The 20,870-nt window shown below is 39.0% G+C and overlaps 1 protein-coding gene across 2 annotated transcripts in view; it reads left to right on the top strand.

Moving 5' to 3' along the window:
- The first annotated feature begins 5,833 nt into the window (after nt 1–5,833).
- Trim44 (tripartite motif containing 44) overlaps nt 5,834–20,870 on the top strand; it is a 112,188-nt gene continuing 97,151 nt past the window's right edge. Inside the window, exon 1 of one of the 2 annotated variants that reach the window (XM_071616300.1) lies at nt 5,834–6,796. In XM_071616300.1, coding sequence (XP_071472401.1) covers nt 6,131–6,796 — 666 coding nt within the window. In that variant the 5' untranslated portion in view covers nt 5,834–6,130. The remainder of the gene's footprint in view (nt 6,797–20,870) is intronic. The other variant, XM_027936440.2, reaches the window with a different exon arrangement.

Genomic DNA, 20,870 nt, shown 5'->3' with positions numbered 1-20,870 from the left:
TTAAATAATTCTCCCCCTGCCTGTAGTTTTCACACTGGTAAAGTGGAAGCATCCGCTAGCAGGGAATTTGTAGAATGTATCCAAAGAAAACTGAAACAAGTATCAAGAGAATCTTTAAAATTCTTGTGATTATGAAAATAGGTATCTTGAGCAAGTAACAGATTGAATGTAATGGAAATATCTTGATCAGAGCTTATCTGGAGTTATCTTTGCAGGCGTTTATTTTTTGAAGGGGGAAGTGTTTAGAGGCTTATAATATTACCAAGCAGTGAACCAGTCACTTATAAGCACTGAATGAACATGTTTAGAAGAATGTGGGGCCAAAGAATTATTTTGTGTATCCATCTCCAGCAGGCTTCTGAGGAAGAGAGTCAGGTCCAGCCTTAAAGGCTTCATTCTTTATATTTTGGCAGGGCTGGGATGGGCTGGGAGATATCATATTTCACTGCACTGACATAACAGGATAAGATGCTAGCTAATATGATAACAGCATGAGATGAGAGTTAGATGATCTCAGGGGCTTGTTGGGGAAAATGAAACCAGTCACTGAAGTGACAGTATAATTACACAAGAATGGGATTGGCTGAGGCGGTGCGTATACCTTTCCCAAAGCAGTGGGTTTTGAAATTCCATTCTGTTCTCTGTTCAACTTCTCACGTTTTTTTTCCCCCTAAAATTAGTTGTACTATGTTGTGAATCTCACAAAACTCAACTCTTTTCTGGAAAAGGTGAAGGAAATCAAAATTGATTTAACAGCTGGAAGGGAAAGATGGGTAAAGTTGCTGGTAAACAGTTTGGCAATCTGGGTACCACCTATTTGTCCCACTAATGAATATGGTAAGATAGAGTCAGAGAAACCTGAGTTTGAATTCCAACTCTCTTACCTTCTGCATGGGTAGCCTAAAATGAGTTTCTTCACCTCTTTGAAAATACGATTCGATTCCTCATTTGAACAGAGTTCAAATGTCTAAAAATTTAAGAGCTAATATCCACATAACAGCAGACCCTTCTTAATTTAGAAATACACTATTGGTTCCTGGGAGTCCCACCTACATTCACAAACTAGTCAAAACTGCAAAGTGCCCTGACCTTCCACATCTGCTTCCCACTGAGCATCCTGGAGATGCCTTACAGATGCGGCTAAGCACAGCCAGAAGACAATGCCAATGCCAAGCATGGTGATCAGCCCCATGATGACTCAAAGTTCAGGGGTAATTTTTTGTGCAGCAATAGACCACAAATACAGATTTCCTTACAGGGTGAGGTTCTTCATACCACAACACTGATGTGTTGGAATGGCTTTGGCACTGGACAGCAGGCAGAGGTTGAGGGACTTTGAGGAGAATGTTAGTGGAAGCCCAGAGTCTTCAAGAAACTGTTAGTGGAACCCTGATGGTCTTTGAGAAGGTTACAGGGGGAAGGATTTAATGGGAAATGGGAAAAATGTTATTGAAAACTGGAGGAAAGAGGTGATTGTTATGTAGAGGCAGAAGCTTAGTAACACTGTTAACTGCAGTCATGTGGAAAGAAGAACATGTGTGGTACTAAGAACATTTCCTGGTAGAATGGGGTTTCGTTATTTGTTTTTGCAGTGCTATGAATGGAGCCCAGGGTCTCGTGTATGATAGGCAATAGTTCAACCATTGAGCTACATCCCCAGTCCTCCTGCAGAGTCTTGAAAATTCTGGCAATATCTTCTGGCTAGATATACCAAAATGTGAAAAGAAAGGGATTATCTAAAGAAGGATTTAGAAAAGGAAAGAAAGAAAGAGAATCTAGAACTAGCTAGGTTCTAAAATTCCCAGCTTTTCCATATGGCAAATGATGCTAAAACAAAGAAACTGTTTCCAGTCATAGATTAACTCCAAAATGCTACCAGAAAAACATCACCAAATGATGAAGTGAGAGTATGGCTGTAAACCCCTTTGTTTAAACCTTAAAAAGGTCTAAAGAGTTGATTTAGGGGAGCATGCAAACATAGGGTTTCAAAGATGGCTTAGGGTATTGTACCTTAGCAGTTTCAACAGAGGGACTCCCCCATTAGAGGAAAAACTTATCTTGAAGAGATTTGTGGGTATCAGTTTTGTCCAATAGAGTGAAATCCATTAGATTTACAGGAGACTTAAAGAACATTAAAGGTATTACATTGGCAACAACACTGCTAACATGGATACACAGAGTACAAAATCAAAGTGACCTTTGGGCTCCCTAAATTCTACTGGAAGGAAGCAAACCGACAGAACTATACAGCTGCAAACATGTGCTACTTTTAATATAAAAGGATGACTCAGAGAATGGACCAAAGAATCCAAAGGGTGAAGTCAAGAATCATAGAAAGTTGTTCCCATGCAAGAGTAGACCTGAACTATATCAAGGAAATTCATCAGATACCAAACTGGATTTAAGGATGCTATGGCTGAGGAACTCTTCAGATACTCCTATCTTTCCTCTTTTTTGAATAAGAATGTTTTTCCCAGTCATCTGAAGCCTGCCCCATCATTGTTTTGAGATTATAAATGAGTTATAAATATGAAGAGGAACTACACTTGAGGAGTTGAACTTCTAAACAGGAGACTTATCTGTACTCAAACCCAATTAAGGTGACAAGATTCTGGATTGACAATATAACGGGTTAAGATTTTTTGGGTTTTTGGGAAGTGAAAGTAATTGCATTAAGAGATACACGAATCGTTGGAGATCAAAGGGCAGACTGTGGTATCTAGCCACAAAGGTGGCTGCAAAGATTCTGTACCTCTTGGTATTTGTGCCTTTGTGTAATTTCTTCCCACACTGGATAGAGCTGATCTTGGCAATCAACAAGCTGTGTTGGAAATTATGGTGTGTAATTTCGGAGTTTAGGTCATACAGGACATAGCATCTTCCATTTTGTCCTCCCTTGCATCCAGTGCTTTGGGAGAATTCAACTGTTATGTCACTAGGACAATCAACAGTACTGTAGGAGGTGGTGAAGCCCCCTGCCTACAGCACGTGTATGAACCATGCTGGAAGCATATCCTATATTTATAGGTTAGCCTTCAGGAAACTATGGCCCAGTCAACATCTTTACTAAAATCTCTTGAGAGATCTAAGCCAGAGTGTTATGGTTTGGACGTGAAATGTCCCACAAACGCTCACATACATGTTAAGACAATGTAAGAAGGTTCAGAAGAGAAATGATCACGTTGTGAGAGTCTTAACCCAATCAGTGAATTAACCCCTTGATAGGGATTAATTGAGTAGTAACTGAAGTGTAGGGTCTGGCTGGAGGAGGTGGGAATTGGGGGCAAGGATTTCAGGTATGTATTTGTATCTGGCAAGTGGAGACCTCTCTCTCTGCTTTCTGATCACCATATGAACTGCTTCCCTCTGCCACACTCTTCCTCCATGATGTTCAGCCTCACCTCGAGCCAGGAGGAAAGGATCCAGCTTTCTATGGACTAAAACCTCTGAAATTGTGAGCCCTCAAATAAACTTTTCCTCCTCTACAGTTGTTCTGGCCAGTTCCTTTAGTCACAGTGGTGAAAAAGCTGACTAAAACACAGAGATACCCAGTTGAACTACTCCCAGATTTCTGGACCACAGAAACTGTGTGAGATAATATTTTGTTTTAAACTGCTACATTCTGAGAAAATTTTCTATGCAAGGGGTCTATCTCTGGATGTTTCCAAAGCTTCCAAATCTAGAGGGAATTGAAAGGTTCTGATTTCCATGTAGAGGGGTACAGAAGATCCACCTCATTGACACTGGCACATTATGAAACCAGAACTTTATGAAAACCCTTTCTAATAATTTTGTCAGCTTCTGCCTCACAAACCCTGTCTTCACAGGGCTCAAACAAAGATTGTAAAGTGTCAGATACTGAACTGCACAGTATTACATTTTAACTCTGTCAGGTTATGATTAAGAAGAAATAATAATAATGATAACAACAAGCCTCTCCCTCCTCTCACCAAAGATCCTAAATACACAAATGTCCTTTAAAGACATTGAAAAAATAGTTTCAGCCAAGTGAGGTGGCACATACTCATATTTCCAGAGTCCTAGCCTTTGGGAGGCTGAAGTAAGAGGATTACTTGAGCCCAGGAGTTCAAGGCTAGCCTAACAAAATAATGAGACCCTGTTTCAAAAACCAAAAACAAAAAACAAACAAACAAAAAAAACAACATTTTTTTTTTTCAATGGAAAAAGATTCCTAAATGCAATAACATGTTTTTAAAGGCTAAATTGCTTCCTGTTTCGCCAGGGAAGGAGGTGGAAATAACCAAGTAAGAAACACTATTCACTAAATATACTAATGTTGGTGTTTGAGTTGGCATTGATTGCATTTTGTTTTCAGAATGGTGCATCAATCCTTGTTTCCAATGCAGACACAGAAATAATTTTCAGAGAAATGAACTGAAGGAAAAAAGAACTATATGAAATTGGAACAAAACAAACCTAATGCTCTTCAGAATTCTTTAGAATTGTTCTGAGGTTTAAAACAAAGTTTCTAAAAAATAAACATCTAACAAAATTGCTCAAAGATTAACCATACATTATCCATGGAGACACTCCTTGTACCCTAGTATTTTTATGAAGATCATCTGGAAATTCTAGCTTAAAATTATCTAAGGAAATCAATGGAAAACTGACACCTTTCCAACCCCTTTCATTGTCATCAACCATATTCCCTCCCCTATGTAAAAAGGCCCTTTTCCTCTCCTCTCTCAATACAAAAAAAAAAAAAAAAAGCTTTAAAAGCTTTTCTGTGAATGAAAAGACATCAATGTGGTCTAAATACAAGCAGACAGACAAAAATACCCTATATATTTAAAATACATTTCAAAACCTCCTCTAAAGGGCCATTTCCAGCACTAACTATAATTTGTGCAAAAGTAATATTTAAAGCTTAAAAACATTCAACAGTGCAGGCATCTTTACAATAACCCATGAGATAGGTGTTACTATTGTTTGACTTTACAAAGTTTATTTATTTATTTTTAAAGATGGAAAACAAAATGATGAATTAACTTGAGTGTGACCACAATGCTGATTCAGTAGTGGTCCTAGGATTTGGGAGCCCTGGGCAATAAGTCTTCTAACACCAGTCTTTTAAAGAGTCATGCAAAGATTTGGCACTTTAATCCTTTCTCTTGGAACCTAATGTGAATCTAGAGGGGCTCCTTCCATAAAGGAGTGAAGGAGTCAGACTGGAACTCTCACTGGACAAATACTCTGGATATCTCAGTCTAACTCAAGTTAGAGTTGCGGGGGGGGGGGGGGGGGGGGGGGAAGGGTCTGGGCCCCTAGGAGGCAGGAATGCAAACAGACTTTGCAAACAGACAAAGCTCAGTCCGCTTAGGATGGGAAACGTTTGCTTGCACAGCCTGACTCTGAGATTCCCTGGGCCTAGGAGAGAGAACAAACATAGCCCTTCTGGGGCCGGTGGAAATCCTGAGAGGTCAGATTCAGTATGGTAAACAACAGGGTCCTCGCACCTTGTAGAACACTTGGGACTGTACCTAGCAGCTGAAAGACCGAAGTCCACCCGGACCCCATACTAGAGGAGGTTTATGGGGAAGACTGACACCTCCAGGGAGGGAGCGGGGGAGGCGGGGCCCAACATCCGCCCCCGCAGCGAGCGGGAGACTGCATCCATCCTCGTTTTGCCGGGGATGCTGCGATCCCGAGTGGCGGAGCTGAGCCCCGCGGGAAAAGCAGAAAAGGGCCGTTGCCACTTTAAGTGACTCAGGAAGTGAAAGGAGGACGCCTGACGGTGAGAGGAAAGTGGAACCGGGGCGGTGCGGGCCGGCGGCGGCCGCGGTCTCCCCGGGCAGCGGAGGTCGAGCAGCGGCGCGGCGCAGCGCGGGGGCCGACGGGGCGCCAGCGGCCGCGCCGGAAGTGCCGGCAGCAGAGGAAGCGCTGCGCAGCGCCGCGCGAGCAGGCCGAGCCGGCGGGGAGGCCTTGAGCTCGCGGCCCGGCGAGGGCGGCCGCGGCCCCAAGCCCCGCTCCCGGACGCCGCGCGGCCCAGCCGAGTGGCGACTCCCGAGGAGGGGACCCCGGCGCCGGGGGAAGGGAAGAGAGGAGGCCGCGCCGAGGGGAGGCGGCGAGCCCGCGGGCCCGGAGGCCTCGGCCGCGTCACAGCACCCACATGGCCTCCGGAGTGGGCGCGGCCTTCGAGGAGCTGCCTCACGACGGCACGTGTGACGAGTGCGAGCCCGACGAGGCTCCGGGGGCCGAGGAAGTGTGCCGAGAATGCGGCTTCTGCTACTGTCGCCGCCACGCCGAGGCGCACAAGGAGAAGTTCCTCAGTCACCACCTGGCAGAGTACATCCATGGCGCCCAGGCCTGGACCTCGCGAGCCGGCGGGGAGGGGGCCGGGAAGGAAGAGGTCGGGGCCAAGGTGGAGCAGGACGGGGAGGTAGAAAGCGAGGCGGGGGAAGAGAGCGAGTCGGAGGAGGACAGTGAGTCGGAGGAAGAGAGCGAGACGGAGGAAGAGAGCGAGGACGAGAGCGACGAAGAGAGTGACGAGGACAGTGAGGAAGAAATGGAGGATGAGCAAGAGAGCGAGGCGGAGGAAGACAACCAAGAAGGAGAGTCGGAGGCAGAAGGGGAAACCGAGGCAGAAAGCGAATTCGACCCAGAAATAGAAATGGAAGCCGAGAGAGTGGCCAAGAGGAAGTGTCCAGACCATGGGCTGGATTTGAGCACCTATTGCCAGGAAGATAGGCAGCTCATCTGTGTCCTGTGTCCAGTCATTGGGGCTCACCAGGGCCACCAGCTCTCCACTCTAGATGAAGCCTTCGAAGAATTGAGAGTAAGTATTGGGTATTGAAGAGCAGAGGCCTAGGGGTCAGGACAGGTGGGTTTCAATTCAGATGACCTCGCAGTGACTACATTGACTTGTCCCTCAAAAGCTAGACTATTCAACTTCCTGGGAGCTGTTCTTATTCACCCTTTTTGGTTGAACAACTTAGAGAATCACTTGAAGGTATGGCCATTAACCTGAAAAAACATATGTGTACATATGAAATCTAGTGTATAATTTCTGAAAAATTGCAAGCCTCTTGTCTCTGGATCCCAGGCAAAGCATTCCTTAAAAGTTTTTGACCCCCACTTTGGTCAATCTCCAAAGCACCATCATTGTCAAAACTAGTGCCTTGACGGAGAGTTTTTGATAGAGGGATCTCTGCTTCCTTAAAAACAGGAAACCATGATTTTGTCAAATAAATCCAAGCAGTGATTCCTCTGCCAGGAATACTCCCTAGGGTAGTGATTTTCATAATTACTTGATGTGAGCCTTGGATGCTGCTTTTTGGTTCTTCATGTGTGAAACTTGGTAAGAGTTTCACACATGAAGTGTAAGAGTGGTAAGGGAGTGTAAGAGGGCCAAGGCCAAATGGGGGTAGAAATGAAGGTTCTCAGATTTTCTGTCTGGGCTTTTACTTACCTTGGACTTTGCTGGTACTCTAAGAACAGTGTTTTGCAAGTAGTAGAATTTAGTAAATATTTGTTGAAAAAATGAATTTGCAAATGTATTTGTATTTTGGATGCTCACAACAAGCAAGAGAAACTGATGTTAATCAAGTTGAGAAGTTTGTGTGATCAGCATTAAGTGATCAGTACATTAGTAAATGTCATATTATGACAACTTTTGCTCCCTAAGCAACCTTACAGTTGCTAGCATTGAGATAACAAAAAATTTTTTTTGGTACTGGGAATTGCATCCAGGGGAGTTTTACTAAGAGCCACACCCCCAATATTTTAATGTTTTTATTTTGAGACAGAACTTTGCTGAGGGTCTTGCTAAGTTGCTGAGGCAGGCCTCTAACTTGTGATCCTCCTGCCTCAGTCTCCTGAGTCTGGGATTGCAGGTATATGCCATTGCACCTAGCTGGATAGCATATTTTGATAATGAAAATCCCTTGTATTGACATTTTTCCTTTATTATTGCTATTATTATTGTAAAGTACACATTCAGAAAGTATGTAAAAACATGCACAGTAACAATTATAGAGCAAATAGTGATATAACTTCCACCCAGGTAAGAAGTAGAATATTACTAGCAATATTGACACCACTTATACACTTTTTCAGTTACAACCATGTCTCTCCCCCATAGGTAACCACTATCCTGACTTTGGGGTAGTTTCCTTGCTTATCTTTATACTTGTACCACGTATATATGCATTCCTAAATTTATTTGAACTTGACACTATTGGTATTATGTTTTTATTATACATTCTTTTGGGTTTTGCTTCAGTTTTTAAATGCAAGATTCATCCATTTTCGTTGCTGTATTGAAGTCTATTTTATGAATATGCTGCAAGTTACTTATTCTGTCATAGATGAATATTCTTGAAGCTTTGGACTGTTACAGTGTCAGTATAAACATTCTTGTTTATGTGTCCTGGTATATGGTTACTTGTGTTTTTAAATAGATTATGAATCTGGGAGTGAAATTGCTGGGTCACAGATTATGCCTGTCTTCAGTAATATCAGATGCTACCAACTGTTTTCTAAAGTGGTCGTACCAGTTTGCACCTTCATGAAGAGTATGAGTTCCGCTTGCTCTATATTTTCACCACTACTTGCTGTTAGAGTTTTTCATTTTTGTCAATCTTATGGGCATTTAATGAATGGTATATTATTGTAGTTTTTATTTGCATTTCTCTGGTTACTTATGACTTTGAGTATCTTTTGTATTTCCTCTTTTCGTGGAGTACCCCATCAAATCTTTTGCACATTTTCTAATGGAGTGTGTATCTTTTTTTCCCTCATTAATTTATAGGAATTTTCCATGTATTTGTTCTTGACTTCTTTGTTGTTTTATATGGGTTTCAAATATCTTCTAATTTGTATTTTTTCTTTTGTTTTTAAGTTCTTGAATAAAGATTTTAACAAGCTATAATTTATCAGTACTTTATGGTTTGTGCTTTTTTGATCTTATTCCACTTAGTAATGATTTTTTTTAGTGAAAGTAGGGGTCCGTTTCATTTTTTGCCCCCCATACAGATAACCAGTTGCTCTAACAGCATTTATTGAAAAAGAACACCTTTTGCCAGGTGTGTGTGGTATGCCTGTAATCCCAGTGACTTCCAAGGCTAAGGCAGGAGATTTGTAGGTTCAAGGCCAGCCAGGGCAACTTAGCTGCACCTTGTTTCAAAAAATTTAAAACAAGCCTGGGATTTTAACTCAGAGGTAGAACACCCCTGAATTCGGTCCCCAGCACTGCCAGAAAAAAAAAAATGCCCTTTATATACTGATCTGCTATTCCATGTCATATATCAAGTGTTTGTGAGCATGTGTCTTGACTCTTCTTTTCCATACTGTTATAGTATATTTTTCTGTGAACAAGATGTTTTCTCAGTTACCATAGCTTTTAATATCTGGTGGAGCAGGTCCTTCTACTTTGTTCTTCTACAAGTGTTTCAGTCAGCCTTATTCTTTACATTTTGTAGAATTATGCTATATTTAAAAAAAAAATATTTGTTTATTAGTTGTAGTTGGACACAATACCTTTATTTTATTTATTTATTTTTATGTGTTGCCGAGGATCGAACCCAGGACCTTGCACATCCTAGGCGAGCACTCTACTGCTGAGCCACAACACCAGCCCTATAAAAAATTTTTTTTCAAGATTTTTTGGAGGTATTTTTTGGGTATTGTATTGAATTTATAAACCAATATAAGGAGAATTAATACCATTACAAAAAAAGTCTTGTGGTCCATTTATTTAGGTTTTATTGCTTCAGTTATAGTTTCCCTAAAAGATCCTTTGTGAAGTTTTTTTTTATATATTTCATAATTTTATATTGTAAAAATGTTTTTAATTTTTGCTTTTTAATTACATATAGGAATTTGATTAGATTTTCCATATTGGGTTTTTTTTTTTTTTTTTTCTTCGTACCAGGGATTGAATTCCAGGATACTCGACCACTGAGTCACATTCCCAGCCTTATTTTGTATTTTATTTAGAGACAGGATCTCACTAAATTACTTAGGAACTCACCAAATTGCTGAAGCTGGCTTTGAACTTGCCATCCTCCTGTCTCAGCCTTCTGAACTATTGGGATTACAGGTGTGCGCTACTGTGTCTGGCCTCCATATTGGTTTTTATATTAAGCTATCTGCTAAATTCTCTTACATATCCTAATAATTTATTTGAAGTATGATATATTTTATAGTTTTTAATAGATATGTTTCATCAGATTAAGAAGATTCTCTTTTAGTCCTAGTTTGCTAAGTTTTTCTTAGATATTGAATATCAAGCTATTTTTCTGCATTTGTTGGAATGATCTATGTTGATGTGATGAATTAATTGATTTACTTTTTGTGATTAAATTAAAAATCAGAAATATGTTCACATATCTCTGAAGCCTCTGTTCTTTGCTTCTTCCACTAGCTGGTAACCATTTTTATTAATTCTTTGCTTATTCGGGTTTTTTTAATTTTTTTGCTTGTTTGTTTGTTTTGTAAATAGAGGTGTGTACATATGTATATGGCCTTATTTTCATCTCTTCATGTTTGTATGTTTTATAATTAAATCAACTTTGCATTTCTGGGATATATTTGACCCAACTTGGTTATGATGAAGTATCACTATGTTTTTGTATTTGGTTTATTAATAATTTATACAGTATTTCTTTTTCATTATATTTATCAAATTGCCTGTAATTTTTGTTGAGGGGGGATGCTGGGGATTGACCTCAGAGGGGCGTAGGGCCTAATTATGTCTTAGAGGCTGGCCTGGAACTTGTGATCCTCCTGCTCACTAGGATTACAGGTGGGTGCCAAAGCCCCTAGCAGTTGTTCTTTTTTTGTACTGTTCTCATGAGATTTTTGTTGTCAAGGATATGCTGGCCTCATAGTCTAAAACAGGGTGTAATATTTCTGACATGTCCTGTTCTCTCAGTGTTCCAGAAGTATTTTTGTAAGATTGGGTATTTCTTCCTAAAATTTGATAGAACTAACCATGGATGTTATCTGGACCTTCTTTTCTCTCCCTCCCTCCTTCCCTCCCTTCCTTCCTCTACTGGGGATCAAGCCCTGGGCCTAGAGCATGCTAGGCAAGTGCTCTATCACTTAGCTAAATCCCCAGCCCAATCAGGACCATTCTTTTCTCATATGTAGCTATCCTCTGTTTCTTTTAAGAGCAGTAGGCATGTTGATTTGTAATCTGCCTCTGATAATTCCAATGTGTGAAGCATTTATAGAGCTCTATCTGCTGATGTTTTTGATTTTTTTCTTTGAAATTATTTCTCTCTCTGTCTCTCTCTGTCTCTCTCTCTCTCTCACACACACACACACACCTTTTATGCTTGACTGAGTAACTCAGTTGCCTTTAAAATATTATTTTTGGGGGCAGGATATGGTGGCATATGTCTATAATTCCAGCAACTCAGGAAACTGAGGTAGGAGGATAGCAAGTTTGAGGACAGCCTCAGTGACTTAGCAAGACTCTCAGCAACATAGTGAAACTGTCTCAAAATAAAAAAGTACTGGGAATGTAGTAAAGTGCCCCTAGGTTCAATCCCCAGTACCAAAACAAAACACCAAAAACTGTGGAGGCTCTTGAAGACTTGAATGAAGCTGTATTTGTCAATAGAAGATTTTGGCTTGCTTTTAAAGCTGAGGCCTGAGAATACAACTTATGTAGAACTCCCTTAAACTAAATTAATTTTTAGAGGTTTCTTGGGCCAGATTTTCAGGAGGGCCTTCCCAGGGTTACAGTCTCTTTTTAAAGATTTTTCTTTCATTCTCATTCCTTCTCTATTTTGTACAGCTTCAGATACTCCCTCCAGTTCTTGGAGGTTCAGATACTGACAAATTTACTTTTAGTTTGCCTTTACTCTGGATTTTACTCTTTGACAAGGGTTGGAAAGGTGGAGAGTCTCAAGTCTCTTATGAAAAGGATCTCCTTTAAATATCCCAGTCCAAGCTGGCCATAAGCTTTGCTTTCTTTTACCATTTCCTCCCCTCCCACCTCACCTTCACTCCCAGCCAAATGCAGTCCATTTTCTGGGAACTAATAAATATCTTCAGATCTAGGGCTACTACTTGTAACTGTTTGTTCTAACATTGGAACATTATTACTAACTAAACTATAGATTTTATTGAATTTCACCAATTTTTTCCCTGATGAGTTCTATTTCAGGATCCTATCCAAGACCTCACATTACATTTAAAAATTTTTGATGATCTTATTAGTTTTGAGAGTGTTAGCCAGGTATTTTGTAGCATGTTTCTTAATTCAGATTTGTCTAATATTTTCTCTTTGGTGAAACTATAATCATGGGTTTTTTGAAAGAATATTAAATACCGTTTTGTGCTTTGTAGCACTGTTTCCTAGAAATCACTCCAAAGATTTACTCCTCCCAACTTCCCTCCCTCCCTTGCAGATGCAAATACTTTATTATGTATTCATTAAATTAAGATACCATGCTTTTCAACATTACAACATTGATTTGGTTACTTTTCAGAAATCTGTTTCTGGATCTTTTTGATCTCCTTGATTATATGTCATATTTTGCTGATTCTTTTCATGTCTCATAATTTTTCATTTAATGCCAGACATTGTGTTTAAAAGAACTTTTAGAGACAAGTTATAATTTTTTTCTTTGTTTTTTATTTTATTTCCTGTGTGTGTTTGTACGCATACTAAGAATTGAACCTAGGGCTTCACCTATATTTTTTTCTATATAACTCATATAACTGTTTTTTTCTCTTTCTCTTCAGAAAAGGCACATCATTTGTTCTCTTGGATGTGGGGGAGGGACTAAGACTGGGGAGGGACTGATCATTCTGAATCAATAAAGATTTGAACATAGTGGGAGCTTAATTGCAACTTTTGTTTCAGTTCTTCTCTGGTTTAAAATATTTTAAATGAAATGCACATTTGCTGTTAGCCAGAGAGTAAGTCTTTTGGATTATTAAAAGCGATTCATTGTGATGATAGGTAAAAGAAGATTGTTGTTTTACTGCGTTCATTTGTTTGTCCAATAAGTATTATACATTAGCTGAGAATAGTACTCTCTAAAATTGGGGATATAGCAGTGAACAAAGTGGAAGATGTCCCTGCTTCTGCTGGAGGTTTCATTGAATTAGAGGTAAATAGAGAAGAAAAAAATAAGCAAAAATTTATGTATTATAAATTTAAAAAATTAAGTATAAAATGGAATTAGAAAGGTATGGGAATTATCCTAGCTCTGCATCTTACTTTTTGACCTTGGACAAGGTATGTAACAGTTTGACTGTGTTTCCACATGTCTAAAATGGATATAAGAAAGAAAATACATTTTTTTGTGTGTGTGTGTGAGAGTGACATGACTTAACAGGTGATAAGAGACTATACCATTTTTAGCCCTCCATGAGTATTAGTAGTTATTATTATTAATATGAAGAAGCTATTTAAACATGTAAATTTAGAGTTGGGAGGAATTTGTACAATTCATGTTTTAATACCTCAGCACTGAATCAGGCTGTGAATGACTGGTATTGGTGGTATAAGGCCACATTTTTGCTGAGGTTTGCTGATATTTAGGAAAAAAACAAACATAACAGTATACCAGAATAGGAAGAAAACCAGAATTATTGTACATCAAGAGGGGAATAGGTATAGAAGCAGCCTGCTTAGGCCAAATAGTTAGAGGTGAACACCCTGAAGAGGCTCAACCCTTCATCACCGAAACACTGTTTTGCTTTTCTCCTTGTCTTTGCTATATTGCAGTTCAACTCCATTGGATTTAGTCTCTGGAGAATTTTGTGGGCCTAATATTGAACTGAGCCTGGACTCTAGCTTTACACTGGAAAAATAGTTACACAGCATACTTGTCACTCATCTTGATCATGATTTCTCAACTCAAATATGCAGGTTTCCCTTACTTTATAATCTCTGGCTCTGAGTCATTGAGACAAAGGAAATTCATCTAATTTATAGATTTCCTGATATGGAAGTTCTCATATTGTGAAGGGAATTTTCATTTAGAGGTACATTTATTGAATTTTTTGTTGCAGCAAAAGTATAGTTAATCAGTACTCTTGACCAGTAGGTGGTTCTTCTTTTTTTTTTTTTTTTTCCTTTTTGTGGTGCTAGAGATTGAACCCAAGGCTTTGGGCATGCTAGGCAAGCACTGTATCACTGAGCTACATACACCCCCAGCCTCTTGATCAGTAGTTTTAAAAATTATTTTGAATATAATCGACATTAGGCAAAATGTATTTTAATTGTGACCTTGTTCATACCCTTATGCACACATATAATATACCCGTTAGATAATTCAAATGGAACACTGTTTACTTGGTTGCCTATGATGTGTTGTATTTCTGATCAAAATTCTAGATCCTCCCACTACATTGATTTCATGGCACACTATGATCATGTCCTGTGGTTTGAAAAACACTTGTCTAGTTCACCCTAAAATAATCTGAAGAAAAGGAAGAGTCTTAGAAAATGGCAAAGGGAGAAGTGGTTGGCATAATTCAGCAGGTATATAGCATCTGAAGAGTTCTTAACATGGCCTTGCTATGAACAATTTCAAAGGTTTGGAAGCCATACCCTCTTGCCTTTGAGTTTGCCTTTAAGTCATATTTGGGGAGAAATAGGTAAGTGATTTTGGGAACAACTGTAGGGGGAAGTGGAGTAATTGAGGGGGTACTGGGAGCGGTAGCAGGATGGTTGGAAGGATAATAGGTATATGCTCAGAACAACTGACTCCAGATGGGCTGAAGGTGGAGGGATGCCATGTTGTATTCCATAGTGGTCAGTGTTGCCTGTGGTAGGGAAAAGAAGGTTAAAGGTGTACTATAGTGTACCTATTTATATATTTTTATTTCTTCTAATTTTCTGAAAGGATATAGTACACTTTTTAATAAGAGCATGAAGAATTGGCTACACAGTAGTTTGACAAGTGTCTTTTTATTCAAAATAAGAAAAAAATCTAAGGTAAAGGAGATGGCTTGGTATCATTAGTTGGAGCCACTCCTAAATGGTTCTCTGGGACTCCCACTTTAGCCTAATGTTCAAAATGCGCTTCCTTAACCTGTTCTGTCTTAGAAATGAACAGGACAGGCAGTGCCCTAATTTTTTAGAGTTTACACTCTAATGTGGGTGAAGTAGTTTTGGATGATGATATGTACTACAAAAAAAATAAGTCATGGTTATGAAAGAGTCAGTGGTGTGGTGGGTATGGAGGGCATCTCTGACCATATAGTATTTGGGCAGATACCTGAAGTATGAAATCTTGCAGAGATCAGGAAAACCTTCTATTGTGTTATCATTCAGTAGTGCTTACAAAGTCATAGCAGAGACAATTGGTTTGGTTCATAAACTTCCTAGAAGGGATTATTTGGCTTTGGAAGTGAGAGATTGACATTGTTCTAGCAATTGTAATGCAGTGTTAGCACAAATAGAAATACTCTATGGCTGAATCTGTGCTTATGGAGATCCATTTTTCAGGGAATTTGATATTAACAGTGATGGAACTTTATTAGAGAGATTATAGGGCCTCTGCAGGGTTAGGTGGAGTAGGATACCCTCTTTTCTGTGGTATCCTGTGAATAGTGATCAGATAGTGTCTCTTACACTAGTCTGAAAATGTCTCTTTGCCTTTCCCTCATTCACTTTTATTTTCTTTTAGCACACCATAATTGTGTCTTGTTAAGTGTTTGGACTCTTCTACAATCTTTTTTTTTTTTTTTTTTCCCTTGGCTGGGGCTTGAACCCAGGCAGGTGCTCTATCACTGAGCCCTTTCATCAACCTTAACTCTTAACATTATATTTTATAATCTAAGAAATTTTTTAAAGGCCTGGGAGAAAAGAGGTTAAGGCAGAAAGGAGGGTGAATGTGAAGTCTAGAGAGATGAACTTTGGTGTTGGGAGGGCAGCAAGAAAGCTATTATAGGATTAAGTGGAGTGAAAGAGGAATAGGAGGTGAGGTCTGCAAAGTAAACTGTTTCTCTGTCTTGATTCCACATTTGAATCACTTGTGGGTGGGGGTTGTTTAAAGAGTAACTGTGATTAGTTTCATCCTAGCCAATCAAATCAAAATCGCTCAAGATGGGGCCCAGGGATATGTGTGTATATTTAAATAAACTTCTAACTTTTAGTATTGTTTTAATTTTCAGCAAAATTATACAGATAGCTTAAGAGAATTCCTATATGCTGAATGTTGTTTCCCCTATTATTAACATCTTACTTTAATGTGATACATTTGTTACAGTTAATGAACCAGTATTGATACATTATTAACCATAGTTCATAATATACTCATATTTCCTTAGTTTACCCCAGGGTCCTTTTTCTGTTCTAGGAGTTCACCTAGGATACCACATTATGTTTAGTCACCATGTCTTCTGGGTTATTAATTATTATGTTTTGGTTCTGGGGATTGAACCCAGGTGTGCTCTACCACTGAGTTACATCCTCAGCTCTTTTCTAATTTTTTTTTTTTAATTTTTGTGTCAGGCTCTTGTCATGTTGCAGAGTCTCACTAAGTTGCTGAGGCTGGTCTTGAAATTGTGATCCTCTTGCTTCAGCCTCCCAGTCACTGTGATTATAGGCGTGTGCTACATGCCCGGTTGTAAATTTTTAGAAAGACAACCACAGTAGTAAGGGTTCATACAATTAACATGACTTTTTACTGTCAATGTCTGAGAGATAGGGGATCTTCTCAGGTTCTGAAATTTCTGACCCTCTTTTTCTGTGGTATCCTGTGAATAGTGATCAGCTAGTGTCTCTTGCACTAGGCTGAAAATTTATCTTTGCCTTTCCCTCATTCACTTTTATTTTCTTTTAGCACAGCCTAATTCAGGAACAGTGATTAAAAATAATATTACTTGGGCTGGGGATGTGGCTCAAGCGGTAACGCGCTTGCCTGGCATGTGCAGGGCCCTGGGTTTGATCCTCAGCGCCACATAAAAATAAAATAAAGATGTTGTGTCCACTGAAAAACTGAAAAATAAATATTAAAAAATTCTCTCTCTCTCTCCTCAAAAATAATATAACTAGCTAGCACCTATATACTATCGTGTGCAGGCATTTTTTAAGTGCTTTGTATATATTAACTTTTGTAATCCTCATGACAACCCCAAATGCACATTCTTCTATTATATCTACTTTACAAAAGAGGAAACTGAGGCATAAGAGAGGTCAGATACTTGTCCAGGATCATACAGTTGGAAATTGGCAGAGCTTAGCCTAGGGTTTGAACAGCCCACCTTTAGAGAAAAGGTACAGGTTTTTCATGCTTTTTCTCCCAAGACTCCAGTGATCTCCTTTTTCTCTTCCTTGACCTTCCAATTAAATAGAATGAATTGAGAGGCATTTTATACAGTTACACAATTGATTTTCAGAATAAGGTTGCTGATGTATCGGGTTCCTCTGGGAATAAAGGACTGTATACCTTTGACACCAATCTTTTAACCACAACATACTACATGGAGTTTTCCCTGTATGCCTGTCCATTAGTGTACCCAGTTCAATTTGGGATGACAGCTCAGTTTCATGCACTTAACTCCTATTGGTTGTTTTAATATCCAAAACAGGGACTAAACTTGTGGTAGGAAGGAGTACAGATGTTCATGGACCTCTCAGAAAAGGAGATATAGACAAAGAACCTGAAACAAAAGCTTTAGCCCTGCTATATGGAATAGAGAGAAGTCCTGGCCCTGGAGAGATGGATCCTACTACATGTGTGTGTAAATGTGTATGTATGTATATATGTATCATTGTGATAGGGATTAAGCCAACATGGCATTGTGAGGGTGAGTAAAAGTTGATACCTTTTTTAGATGTCAGAACTAATCAAGAATGAAAAAGCAAAATACTCCAAATATATTAAAGGCTTAATCCATAATTTATAGCAAATAAGCACATGGCAATGACTTTGATGTATACTCTAGTATTCTAGATAATTCTTATTGAACATTTAATTATATATTAAACTCACTTCAGATGTGTTTAGCTAGTTTTCTTTTAATCAGCTAGTAATTTGTTTTTAACTTCAGTAATGGTATTACAGAAAACTTCCATTATAATATGTCCAAACTGTAACATATAGTTAGCTTCAGTTTCAGAGGCTTTTATTTTTTAAAGTTAATTTTATTTATCTCTGTTTTTGAGCACTTACTTTGGTGAGCTGTGTAGCACATACTGAAAAGAATAAAAAGAGGTTTTTACTTTAGAAAGCTTGTGTCCCAGCAGGAAAGAGAGTCTTTTTTTTATGTGTTAAGTATTAGAAGAGAGGCACAACAGTATGATATATGACTTTAGAGAAAAGAAAAAATATTTTTAGTTGGAGGGTATGGAACCAGGAATGGTTTCTTGGAAGAAGTGGTATTTGATATAGGCTTTAAGAGATGGGTAGGGCTGGGCACAGTGGCACATGCCTGAAATCCTGGCGGCTTGGAGCCTGAAGCAGGAGGATCATGAGTTTGAGGCCAGCCTCAGCAACTTAAGGAGGTCTTCAGCAACTTTGTGAGACCCAGTCTCAAAATAAAACTGGCTGGGGATGTTGCTCAGTGGTTAAGCGCCCCTTTGTTTAATCCCTGGTACTAAAAGATTAAAAGACGGAATAAATAAATAAGTAAAAAATGGGCAGGGTTTTACAAGGTAGATAGAGGCTGTTCAGGTAGCCCTTCTCTCTGTTCCCATAGCAACAGCTTGTGCACTATTTTTTTTTTAGTAGTAGATGGATACCATGCCTTTATTTTTATTTTTATGTGGTGCTGAGGATCGAACCCAGTGCCTTCCACAAGCAAGGCAAGTACTCTACTATTGAGCTACAAGCCCAGCCCCTTGTGCACATTTTTGTCCCACAAAATATTGTAAACTGTTTCAGTATTAACTCTTTCCATGTCTGTCCTCTATGGGTTAAGGACTATTTGTTATTGATCTTTGTGTTCCTGACACCTAGCACAATGCCTGCTAAATAGTTAGATACATGTGAAATACTTAGTAAATGGTATGATATGAAGTTTAATAATTTCATCTTAATCCTAGGACATAAATGAAGGCTGAGAGTTTGCATAGTGGCTTAGCATATCAGTATTTATATTGAAATTTAGTTCAGATACATCTAAAGTAATGAAATAACTTGGGAAAATTCAAAATAACAGCAACTCAAACAAGATAGTTATTTATTTCTCTCTCATGTAAAACAAGTCTGAATGAAAGAAGTCTAATAAGATTGGAAGAACCATGAAGTTAAGAGGTATTTAGACTCTTTCCTGCTCCTCTTTGTTTGTCATCCTTAGGGTGTAGTCCTTCTTATGGACCAAGATGACTGCTGAAGGTGCAGCCAGTTCTTCCAAATCAGAAAAGTGAAGGCACACTCCTCTTTTTAAAGGAAGCTCTCCAGCAGCTCTCCCTTACTCTTCTCCTCTTTGTATTTTAGGTCCAGTGAACCCTTGCAGGGTATAACCAATATTGAGTGGTAGATTTTTGAGGATTGAAAATGCTTACCTTTGGCTGAGGTTATGACACTATGGAACGTTTAATTATGTGTAAACTCACTTCAGATGTGTTAGATTAGGTAATTTTAGTTCAGGTAATAATCTTTTTTAACTTCAATAATATTATAGAAAACATCCATTGTAATATGTCCAAACTTTTAAGATAGTTAACTTCAGTTAATTGTCCCACAGTATGTCCAGCTAAAAACTGAGGTTCTGTTACTAAAGAAAAAGTCTTTGCCCCAGTTGTCTTTGCAGTCTGTGAGTTTGATTCCTGGCACTTGTACTTCCTAGCTGTGTCATGTTGGGTGATTCCTTTGGCCTCTCTGAGTCCTGGTTTCTTATTCTGTAACATGGGCATAATTGTTTCTCATGAGTGGGTTATAGTGAAGAGAAATAAGATCACAGGTCTTGTAAGGAGCTTAACATGGTGCCTACAGTATATGAAGATGCTTAGCAATTGTGGCTCTTTTTTATTACCATTAAAGAGCCATCTAAGGTTCTGTTCTGAGTTCAGTTCTAGACAAGTTAGTCTGGCAGCAGTAGATGTTCTGGACACCAAGTTTTCTTTGGGTGAAAACTGTTCAGCCCCCTCTCCATCTGCTCCTTCTGCCTGCTTTAATCTGGTGAGTTGATAGGCTGTTGAAAAACTCATCTTCAGAGAAGAAGCTCCAATATATTTCAGTGTTCTGCTGGTACCTTATGCATTAGCTAAACAAAACACAGTTGGTAGGTCTAATTTTAGGTTCACAAGTCTTGCTGGTTGTCCTCTTTAGATTTTGTTTTACATTTTGAACTGTGGGAAATTTTTATAGAAGACTATGGGAGGCTGAATGTAAGAAGTCTAATAAGGTTGGAAGGACCATGAAGTTAAGAGGTATTTAGACTCTTTCCTGCTCCTCTTTGTCATCCTTAGGGTGTAGTCCTTCTTATGGACCAAGATGACTGCTGAAGGTGCAGCCAGTTTTTCCAAACAGAAAAGTGAAGGTCACCTCCTTTTTTTTTTTTTTTTTTAATTTATTTCCATTAAAGAGCCATCTAAGGTTCTGCTCTGAGTTCAGTTCAAGACAAGTTAGTCTGGCAGCAGGGGTAATTTACCCTCTACTTTTGGGTTAGAAAGTATCCTCTATTTTCTCTCCCATAGGCAGTTATGAAGAGAGGTAAGGGTAAGTTTATATAGGCACCCTTACTCTTCTCCTCTTTGTATTTTAGGTCCAGTGAACTCTTGTAGGGTATAACCTGTATTGAGTGGTAGATTTTGAGGATTGGAAATGCTTACCTTTGGCTGAGGTTATGACACTAAGAGACAAGTAGAAACTTTTCTGTTGAATTTTGAGAATGTTCTATAGATGAGAAAAAATAATAGCTGTCATTTATTGAGCAGTTTGAGATCAGTTGCTTTTCATACATTACTTAATATGATCCTTAGTATTGAGCAG

Source organism: Marmota flaviventris, chromosome 9 (genome assembly GCF_047511675.1).
Source record: "Marmota flaviventris isolate mMarFla1 chromosome 9, mMarFla1.hap1, whole genome shotgun sequence".
NCBI lineage: Eukaryota > Metazoa > Chordata > Mammalia > Rodentia > Sciuridae > Marmota > Marmota flaviventris.
Note: the sequence above shows the minus strand (reverse complement) of the source record. Positions and strands in the feature narration are given on the sequence as shown.